This window comes from Rosa chinensis, chromosome 3 (genome assembly GCF_002994745.2).
Source record: "Rosa chinensis cultivar Old Blush chromosome 3, RchiOBHm-V2, whole genome shotgun sequence".
NCBI lineage: Eukaryota > Viridiplantae > Streptophyta > Magnoliopsida > Rosales > Rosaceae > Rosa > Rosa chinensis.
This window is the reverse complement of record NC_037090.1, coordinates 3,065,161-3,076,098: the sequence shown is the minus strand read 5'-3', so window position 1 is coordinate 3,076,098 and position 10,938 is coordinate 3,065,161. Positions and strand designations below refer to the sequence as shown.

The 10,938-nt window shown below is 37.7% G+C and overlaps 2 protein-coding genes across 2 annotated transcripts; both read left to right on the top strand.

Moving 5' to 3' along the window:
- Nucleotides 1–2,452: 2,452 nt before the first annotated feature.
- On the top strand, nucleotides 2,453–5,385 carry LOC112194728 (protein translocase subunit SecA). The gene is made up of 5 exons (XM_024334948.2): nucleotides 2,453–2,764; nucleotides 3,255–3,403; nucleotides 3,983–4,144; nucleotides 4,879–4,994; nucleotides 5,143–5,385. Exons 1-5 carry the CDS (start codon nucleotides 2,530–2,532, stop codon nucleotides 5,162–5,164), a joined length of 684 nt encoding a protein of 227 aa, XP_024190716.1. The 5' UTR covers nucleotides 2,453–2,529; the 3' UTR covers nucleotides 5,165–5,385.
- A 2,284-nt stretch (nucleotides 5,386–7,669) lies between these two features.
- On the top strand, nucleotides 7,670–9,377 carry LOC112195456 (cyanidin 3-O-galactoside 2''-O-xylosyltransferase FGGT1). Its single transcript, XM_024335892.2, has one exon. The coding sequence runs from the start codon at nucleotides 7,819–7,821 to the stop codon at nucleotides 9,205–9,207; it is 1,389 nt and encodes a 462-aa protein (XP_024191660.1). The 5' UTR covers nucleotides 7,670–7,818; the 3' UTR covers nucleotides 9,208–9,377.
- Nucleotides 9,378–10,938: the final 1,561 nt, after the last annotated feature.

The window sequence follows — 10,938 nt, the reverse complement described above, 5'->3', positions numbered from 1 at the left end:
CCGGAGTAGGAATATGTGTAAAATTGATCTTTTAGTACATTTCCATTTTTCTCCATCATTTCCAGGTAATTATGGACCTAACGCTCATTTCACCTTCATTTACTCCAATGTACCTAAAAATAGAAATTGAATTAAAAATCGATTCAGTTAAGGAATTAACTAAGCAAAATGTGAGGAATTAACTATTAAAATATCACATTAAAATGCTCCTATCAGTTCACACATCAGAAAATCTTAATTCTGTTGTATAATTTCTACAGCTTGCACTGAGCCTATCTAGGGGAAGACATTCAAGCAAGCTTCCTCAAAATTTGGTGCTAAGTTTTTTAATCATACAACGGAAATAGTGAAATCCGTTGTACCTAGTACCCCAAATTTCAGTGTTTCAAGAGGCAGCCAAGACTCCAAAGTGGAGGGAAATCTGCCGCTAAATTTTTTAAGACTCAGACGACAGACAATACGTAATTCTGTTGTGCAATGTAGTTCTGATAAAAAAGTTATCACTTTTTTGACATTCACACAACAGAACATCACTAATACCGTTGTACAATCGAGTTTCCTTAAACACACAACGGATAATTTCTGTTCCGTTGTGTGATTAGTGTTGTGTGATGCAGTTTTTGGTGTAGTGGTTGTTGTCCATACAAGTAGTTACTCTCCTAAACAATCTCCACCAATAACTTTAACTAAACTAATTTCAATTCAATGATAACAGTAAGTTCCGCGGCAAAACATGAGCTACTGTGTACAAAAACATATAATATTTTTATGTGTTCGTCAAACTCAAGCTATCTTCTATATGTAAATGATGTTGCAGATGCTCTTGCGGATTTGGGTCACGACACAAACATAGCCAGCTGGCATCATGGCCTTCCTCTTTCTATCCTTCATGCTTTTAATTTTGACTTTCATGGTTTAGATTGTTTTAGAGGTTCTTCACTGTAATTTTCTTTGCTTATCGAAAAAAAAAAAAAAGATATATCAAATGCATCATTATATTTTTTTTCATACATTGGAGGGAAATCGAACATCTAATTCTAACATAGTTTTGTATTTCTTTAAACACAAAATTTTCTGAAAAAACCCTCCATAGTTTTTATTTAGTAAAAAAAAAAATTCATATATATACAGATTCTATCCAGAGTCAGAACAAGGTTAGGGTTTAGAGTCACTTTTCGATCGCATATCCACATCTCAACCGTTCAGTTTATAGGTACTAATGTATAGATCATCTTTGCAAAATTTCAGCCAAATTGATAGTTGTTAGGGCATTGATACTGCCTTAAAGTTAGTACGGTTCAAATTTGACAGATTCAGTTTATCTATTGGTTTAAGCGAGTTAGATACCTTAAAGACCATCAATTAGGTTGAAATTTTGCAAAGATGATCTATACATTAGTACCTAAAAACTGAACAGTTAAGATATGGATATGCGACTGAAAAGTGATCATAAACCCTAACCTTGCTCTGTAATTTCAAAGCGAGGCCTCACTCTGTATAGGATCTACATATATATATATATATATATATATATAGCCTATTTCAGACCTGTGTACCCAATAGAACCAAGCTTCTGCAAGTTTATTTTCACATAGTATACCCAAGCAGAAGATAACTTCAATTCAATGATAACAGTAAGTTCCTCATGTTTTGGTTCTCAGTGCTTCTGTCTCTCAATCTCTCTATACTAAAACCGGATCTCTTCCCAAACAAACCCAGACCTCTATTATTTTTTCACTCTCAGAGTTGCCGTCTCTCTCTCTCTCAAAGCCTCCATCGGCCTTATCTGTAAAACAATGACAAAACCGTAATTGAGGCAAGTAGTAGGGGCAAAACCATCACTTCATTTCGAGACAAAGATAAACAGTATATAGTGCCAACCCAACTTTTAGTATATTAAGAATGTGGGATACATGTTCTTGTTAAATGAAACCTAGAATTGGCTTATCATTTCATTCTCAAAGTGGGACAATGTCCAGTTCAATAACATGATAGAATTAGAATTGGTCAAGTTATAAGAAACACAAAGACCAAAATTGCAATTGAGAAAAGAATGCAAGCAATAGTTCAAAAATACAGTGGTACGCACGAAGCATCAACTACTATTTTTCAAGTAAAACGACGACGTATGGACATATTTATAGTTTGGAAAAATTTCATAAATGATCATTTAACTATGACTCATTTGACACTTTGGTTACTGAAGTTTCAAATATATCACTTTGGTCACTCAACTATTACACTGTCAATCACTCAAGTCACTTTGTTAATTTTTAAAAAAAAATTATAAAAAATACTTTTTGGGTGACTAAGTGATTGACAATGTAATAGTTGAGTGACCAAAGTGATATATTTGAAACTTCAGTGACCAAAATGTCGAATAAATCATAGTTGAGCGATCATTTGTGAAATTCTTCCTTCTAGTTTTCTACCACTCCCAAAACCCTGAAATACTAAAACCCTATTGGCCTATTCTTCCCAAAGAGTCAGAGAAGCAGGGCTCAGAAAGAGCAAGACAGAATTCCAACAATGCATTCTTCGCGAATCCTAAGCACAACATTAAGCAAGAAAAGCTGGAGTTTCCTGTCCTCTCTATCCGGCTATTCTCACAGTGACAGTCACCACACTCCATCACTGCACCGCTCGATCTTCTCGACGACGCAACTAGACAACTCATGGGTAAACAAGATCAAAGGGGTCTTCACCGGCAATAAGACCTCCCCAGATGAGCCCAAGCTCAACTCCGACTCATTCACCCTGCTCCGTACGCCCCCTCTGAACTTTAGCTACTCAACTTTGTTTGATTTTACTTTCTGGGTATTGCTGAATAGCCATTTATGTGATTAAAGTCTCAAGCTTTTGATAAAGCCAGATCATATTTAGAAGAAAGATTGAAACTTTGGCTGCTCTCAATTCAAATTTTACATATTTTTTAGTTATATGCTTAGCTTTTGATAAACCCATTTGATATATTAAAGAAAGAATGAAATTTTGGCTGCTGTATCATTCACATTTGCATATCTGTTGTATAGCAGTAGGTGTAATTAGCCTTTTTAGCCTATTAATGAAGTTGATTCCATCTGAAGCAGAAGAGCTATCTTACCCTCTCTCTCTCTCTCTCTCTCTCTCTCTCTCTCTCTCTCTCATTTAGTTCTAGCATTTGGTTGAGCTTAATTGTTTACAGTTGAGATTGGTTGGGAGTTTATGGATCCCTTTAAGAAGTGGTAACTGTTTGTTTATTGGGTTGATACTAGGATTTGCGGATGAGATGAAGACTGCTAGAAGAGTAGGGGCATTCAAGCAATACATTGTTGGGAGAAGCAGTGAAGCAACTTTTGCCGATGCGTTCGAGAAGCAGGAATCGATAATACGATATCTCGGAGGATTTGATTCTACTGGAGAGGTTGGTTTTCCCATTTTAAATGAGTTGATGGTTTCTTCATCTACTTTTTGTGACAGAGAAATTACTGCTCCGGTGGTATGTGTCTAGTTAGTGCTACTGTTTTAAAAGTTCAAGTCTCATAGGCTAGTTAAAGGTTGGATCAAGTCTTAGACTCATCCCAATTAGTTAAGTCATCTCTATATTCTTAAGAAAAAGTGCCATTTGACACTTAATCTTTGTTTCCTATGCTCTGGTCTATTTGGGAATCGGGATAATTCTCCAGAAAACTATTGAATCCTAAATCATTTTCATGCTAGTATTTGTGACAATGACATTGCATAGCACACCTGAATGTTTTTCCTCTATTATCAACACAATCCCTTTCCATATTCTTTGCCAATCTCTCACTGTAATTGACCATTTCAAAGCTGAGGTATTTGTTCCTCTTTAAAATGCTAATATTGTCACTTCAGAAGCTTCATGATACAAAGAATGTACCCGAAAGTATTTGTTTATTGACACGCCTTAGTATTAGGTTATGTCTTTCAAAAGTGTCTTGTTTAGTTTCTTGATTATGGCTTTAGGTCTTCTGTTTTGTAGAATCTCCAAATCACGCAAAAACAAGAAGCAGCAAAGCATTGTAAATGCACAATAGCTGATGTTGAGAATGCACTTGCAAAGTTCACCTGGGCCAGAGAAGCACACAACAAGATGGAAAAGTTGAAAGCAGAAGGGAAACCAATTCCAACAAACATTGGCGAGGTATTATATCCTAAATTTTGCTTTCCTTCATACATCCCAGGTTATTGAAAATCACCACATAGGGATAAACCATACTAAGTTAGTATCTCTAAATTGGTGACATTATGAGTAGTCAATTTCAGAATGTCTTATAGCTTCTCCAAGTCAATGTGCCTTTGTTGTTTTGTCATCTCTGGGGAGACTTTATGATAAGTAGGATCTGTTTGTGGTTAATTTTTGGTTCGAGGTCTAGTTTTTATCTCTCTATGCAGTAACTGTTACTTGCTTGTTCTGGCAGCTGAGTTTAAATGTGTGTGTGATTGCTTTTAAGATGAATTAGGTTACAGGAATTTTCTTCCTTCCAATGAACTAAATTTGTATCGCACTAAATTTGCTTTTAAGATGAATTAGGTGTGTGTGTGTTTGAGGACTGAGGAAAAATGAGAGGGGTTTGGTGATTAATGAAATATTGGATAGGGCAATTTCTGGCATATTGTTTATGGAGACCTGGATTCATTTGAGTACTCTTCTTCCAGTAAACAATATTCTGATCACAGTTTAGCATTTTATGAAACCTTGCACTTTAGTAACCCATCAGAAAGGAACTACACGACTGTTTTTCTGTCGTTAGTACATATATAAATCAAATGGTAACCCCATTAAATATGTAGAAACTTCAAGTTTGATTTTCTGGATATTTCCTTGAAATAAAAATGTGGGAAGTTCATTAATAACTGAAAGTTTCTGTTATGTAGGTGCAAAAGTTGATGGGTTCAACCCCATTTGACCTTGCTCAGTCTAATTTGGCTAAGAGTGGGCAAATTAGTAGGAATGCACTTTGTCCGTGTGGTTCCAAGAAAAGATACAAGCGGTACTTTAGCTTCGCATGCTTTATCTACACTTGGCAGTTCTTGATTCTGATTTCTGAGAGATCATTATAGCTTAAAACCTTTTGAACTTCATATTTCTCGGGTTTATAATTGATAAGCTTGTTGGTTTATGTGGTATTTGATATGAAGGTGCTGTGGAAAGGAGAAGTGATCGCAGAACAAGAGGGAAGGAAAATCTTACTGCAGTCCAGAGACACCTCAAGCTCGAAGAAAGAATTTTCAGTTTTTGGAGCCTTTGATTTGTTTCAGTTTTTTTAGCAAGTTGGCTGGCCTTTTGATGATCCTACTCTACTTGCTGAGACCAAATGTATTAATATTGTGTAATACAATAAATTGCTGTGAAATTGAGGTTGCAGAAGTTTTCATTATAAAGGGATTTACCATTCTTATTAACTGTCCATAATTTTGATTTACTTTCCATAAAGAATGTGGAGTATGAGAGTATCTCTAGTATTTACTTTACACATAAAGCCCGTTTCTACTGGAACTTGCTTGGGAGGTAAGAAAAGACAGGTGAAAAACCATCAATTCAACATGGCGGAGGGGTCATTTAGATCATTGTTGGTAAAATTCATGATTTTTGTTTTATCAGGAACACTAAGAATAATACAGGAATCATGATTTGAAAATTCATAGTTTTCGATATTTTTATTTTTAGTTTTCAAATTAAAAAAGAGAGCTTTGGACTTTCCAACTTTTTTGAAACTTTAAAAATCCTATTTTGACCTTAAATCCAAAAAAAAAAACTCAAATATCATTCGCATCCAATACCAGCGATTGCCTCTCTCAAAAACCTAAACACGTTCCCATCTCTCTCTCTCTCTCTCTCTCTCAAGAAGCAAAGTTCCCCATTATGTGATGATAGTGGTAATTGAAGAATTTGCCACAGAAGATTGCAAATATTTTTCTCAAGTACTAAAGCTGGAACGATACAAACACAGGATAATACCTCTAACATACTAGATTTTGACAAGTCAAAGAGTCTCATGTAAAGGTGAATCGTGATATCAGTCAAAAGGTAGATCATAATTATACAATAGGGATTATCTCTCACTCTCCATCTGCATCTGCTTTGACAATTATCAGTCTTTTCTTCCATAGTAATACAAACTCTAGAATATGGTTGGAACAGAAAATGCAAACTTTCTATATGTAAATTGAATTAGATTTCTGAGAGATGACAAGAATGTAAGGGCTATAAGAACTAAAACTGTTTCCAAACATTTGAAGAAACTTTCTGAAAGTAATTGAGATACATGTTCCCACATCAGATGAATCTCAATATGATTTTAAATACTATTGCTATGTGAGTGTCCCATGGACTAATGTAACGTCTAGTAATAGGTTTGCTTTCTTGTCATAATTGAAAGGTTCCGTCGCTGGTTGCTGGAGGTGTTAGTGGAACATTATCGGCGTCGATGAAAGAGGTACACGAGTGGTGTGACGAAAAACTGGAAACTTGAGGTTAATTTTGGAGAGAAGGAGTCTCTTCCTTTTTGCGTATGGCATCGCCACTCCCGTTGGCAGCATCCACTAATTCGGAACTTAATTTGAAAACCATATTTCGACCCGGACGTTTTCGAGATGCCCCTAATAACCAACGAATGGCAAGTGCTTTTCCTTGTGTGGATCCTATTTCAATGGGAACAAGACAGTACCCGAGGATTCACAAAAATATTTCCATAAGGGCTTATTCGATCCAATCGTACCACGTAATCCTTTAAAGGGCGTTCTGAGTGAATTATTTCGGCTACATGTCTTCTTTCCTTTAGATGCTAAAATAGGAGGTATGAATATAATCTTCCATTCAAAAAATTAGAAAAATCATAGAAAAAAAGTTATTTGATATTTTCGTCTTAAAAATTATGCTTTTATGAATAGTAAAGATTATGAGAAGAGAACATTTTTAATGGTGACCTTAATGACATTTGACCTGTTTAGAAGTGTCGTGGTAAGCCGAAACATGTCAAACACTGTCAACACTCATTTTTATTGAAGTTTTCCCATACCATAATCTCAATATTAATAAAATATAATTTCTACAAGCAGCCCCAAGTGACAAAACTAAGAAATCTCAATCCCTTTTTTTTGTGACGATTTTCCTAATTTTTCAACTTAAAAAAATCGTAGAAAACATATTAGGTCGAAAATTTTAAGCTCCGTCAATTCTAAAAAGGCTTTAAAATCAAGAGTCAAGGTGGAAATATTTTGATGAAAAATAAGAACATGTGATTTTTGCCCAAAAACCGCGTGCATCTAACAGTTTTTGGGGGAAATTCATGATCTTGAACAGATTTCTTTTTGACTGAAAATTTTAAGATTGATTCTCACATGCATATAGCAGCTTTCGGTGCGTAACTTCAGTTACCTCCACATTTGTTTTCGCAACAAATTTTCTAGTTTCACCCCTAGGGAGCAGTTGCGTACGGAGCAGTTATTGTAAACGGCTAGGAATAGCCGTCTATGAATAGGTGCGGCGGTGTAACTACGTGAACCAATAGAAGCGTCGCAACTACCATCACGCTTCCCTTACCTTCCTACCACACAAGTCCAAACCAGCAATAAAGTTAGCACAACAAAGTTGGTTATTATTTCTTCACCTTTACTGGTCTTTTTCTTTGGCTAGCTAGGGATGCCAGATTGAACATCTTAGAAAACAAACAACACAGCCAAGAAAACTGATATCACAAAATCCCCCTTATATATCAACCCCAACTTGAATTCCCTTACCTTCATACTCCAAATCCATCAAGCTCGATTTCGAAAACTCAAATCGATTCAGTACACAAAATCAAGCAAGCAAATATGAGTAGTGACCGAAAAACCTTGCACATTGCCATGTATCCGTGGTTTGCTATGGGGCATTTGTCCCCATTTCTCCACATCTCTAACAAACTAGCCGAGAGAGGCCATAGAATCTCCTTCTTCCTACCCCAACAAACACAAGCCAAGTTGGAGCAATACAATCTCCACCCTGATCTCATCACCTTCTTCCCCCTCACCATCCCTCATGTCGAGGGCCTTCCCGAGGGGGCCGAGACCACTGCCGACGTTCCTTTTCCTCTCCACACCCACGTCGTCACCGCCATGGACCTCACTCGCCCTCAAATTGAGAGATTTCTCCGAGAACTCAAACCGAACATGGTCTTCTACGATTTCACTCATTGGTTGCCCCAACTGTTGCGTGAGCTGGACGGCAACATAAAGTCAGTCCACTACTGCATTATTAGCCCCGTGACAATAGGGTACCTTCTAAGCCCGGAGAGGAAGCTGACCGAAAAACCGTTGGTGGCAACTGATCTTCTAGAGGCTCCTACGTCATTTCCTTCTTCATCCATCAAGTTGCGGACACATGAAGCTCGAGGACTAACCTATGTGACAAACCTAGAATACGGGCGTGGGATAACATTTCTTCAACGCCAACTGACCGCTTTGGCCGAATGTGATGCCATTGGTTTCAAGACATGTAAAGAATTCGAAGGGAAGTTTTGTGATTACTTAGAAGTGCAGATGAAGAAGCCGGTGATTCTCGCGGGGCCGGTGGTGCCGGCCCCTCCAAGCTCGGCTTTGGAAGAGAAATGGGCAGAGTGGCTCGGAGGGTTTGAGCCAAGAAGTGTGATTTTTTGTGCTTTTGGGAGTGAATGCGTGCTGAAGAAGGAACAGTTGCAAGAACTGGTGTTCGGATTTGAGCTCACGGGTCTCCCGTTCTTCGCAGCGTTGAAAACGCCTGAGGGATTCGAGTCCATCGAAGCTGCATTGCCCGAAGGGTTCGAAGAGAGGGTGAAAGGGAGAGGTGTTGTTTATAGTGGCTGGGTGCAACAACCGTTGATACTGAATCACCCATCTGTAGGGTGCTTTGTGACTCACTGTGGTTCGGGGTCTCTAGCTGAGGCGATGATGAACCATTGCCGGTTGGTGCTTCTGCCGCACGTCGGAGACCAGATCATTAATGCGAGAATGATGGGAGGCGATCTGAGAGTGGGAGTTGAAGTCGAGAAGGGAGACGAAGATGGCTTGTTTAGCAAGGAAGGTGTTTGCAAAGCTGTGGAGGTTGTGATGGATGATGAGAGTGAGGTAGGGAAAGAAGTGAAGGCTAACCATACTAAGTGGAGGGAGTTCTTCTCCAACAAAGGGCTTGAGAAAACGTACATTGATGGTTTTGAGCAGAGGCTGCATCAACTGATAGAATGTTAATAGCTCAAACACCTAGCAAGTGCTGTATTTGTTTCTCCATTTGGCAATGGCTAGCTTGGTGTTTTGACCGACCATATATTCATGTTACCGATATATACACACACACACACAGACAATATCTTAAATTATTCTACTATACTTTTTAGTTTTGTTTTTATAGCATTTTGTAACACGACGCTCTGTGCACAACTGCACATCTAAAAAGTATATACCTTTCATAATTCATAGTTTCTTGAAATTGTAACCTTATTTTGCATATTTGGGAGGGAACTATAAAATTGGGTAAAGTTTACCTAAAATGATACAATCAGTACGGGAAAATTTTCAGCACTTTAAACAACTCGTCATGTACTCCTTGAACTATCAAATTTATCTTTAATTGTCTTAATTTCCTCCCGTTGGTGTACCTGATGAGAGGCTACAGAGGCAACCGCCTTATAGATGCACGAAATATATGCAGGAAGCAATTGTTGACTTACTTAATTATGACTCAAAACGGGCCTAAAGAAACAAACCCAAATAACCCTACAAACTTCAACCAAATAATTATGACACGTCTTACATTGTGGTCGTAGGTTCAAAATTTTGTTGCACCAAATTAATTTAATTTTAATAAGCTTTTTCAAGCAAGATAAGATCCAACGAGAGCCACTGCAACGAAGTAAGGAAATGTGACGTTAAATGTCTTGCTTATTTTGTGGCGTTTGAAGTTGATCGATCGGTATGGATGTTAGTTAATTAAACAAGAACACCAGACAAAAGAGTTCATTGCCTCCGGCCTCCTTCACCAGAAAGTAAAAAAACAAAAAACAAAAAAGGTGCATGGTACTATGGTTGCTAGCTTATCGTGTAGGTTGTACTTCGAAGAAAAGTCATCTCGGGTGAGGCCAACTCCATAAGAAAAGTCATCTCCTTATGGTTTCCTTCACCATAAGGAAAGACGTTTGGTACCTGATTAATACAATTCCATAAACTCCAAGTCCAAGAAGTTTTACACATTTGATACAGGCTAGCTAGGCTACGTACGGCAACCTAAAATGAAAGTGGGGGCATAATGGAGGAGGGTTTTTTATTTTTATTTTATTTTATGATCCCACCATACTTGCTCCCATATAGATGTTCAATGATTAGTTAGAGTATCGGCTACCATTATTCCCTTATTTAAATATGTGTGAAGATTTGAAATTTATTTGTGAGATCTCTTGTATAAGCAATTTAACTAACGTATTCGAAGTTGTCAAGACACAAGTGAAGGAGAGCGAATATAATCAAGTACAGTAGATGAATCTACCTCTAACCATATGTGTTTCCAATCACGAAGCCAAGCAATCTCTATAGCTGTGATGACTGCCATTACTTCCGCCACAATAGAACTAGGGATATCAAGGTGAGAAGTAAAAGCACCAACAAATTGATCTTTATAATCACGAAAGACAGCACCGAATCCTCCAATACCCTCTTCATGTTTCCAAGCGCCGTCAAACTTAATCCATCAAAGAATGAGGGGACGCCAAGTAGCCTCAACCACCCTAGGAGTGTGTCACGGTCTACAACAATCACCAAAACTTCGCCGCGGACTACAACAAGCACCGAAACTTTTCAAGATATGTAGATTAATATGTCCATCAATTATCTTTTGAAAAAGTCATCGTCGGACGTCATCGGAAATGACTTAGTAAGAAATAATTTTCTTCCGACCAACCGTCCGAAATTCTTGACCATTTCCAAAGG

Coding starts and splice junctions, on each gene's coding strand:
- LOC112194728 (XM_024334948.2), top strand. CDS start 2,530: ATGCATTCTTCGCGAATCCTAAGCACAACATTAAGCAAGAAAAGCTGG. Junction 3,404..3,982: donor GATTTGATTCTACTGGAGAG/GTTGGTTTTCCC, acceptor TCTGTTTTGTAG/AATCTCCAAATCACGCAAAA. Junction 4,995..5,142: donor TCCAAGAAAAGATACAAGCG/GTACTTTAGCTT, acceptor TTTGATATGAAG/GTGCTGTGGAAAGGAGAAGT.
- LOC112195456 (XM_024335892.2), top strand. CDS start 7,819: ATGAGTAGTGACCGAAAAACCTTGCACATTGCCATGTATCCGTGGTTT.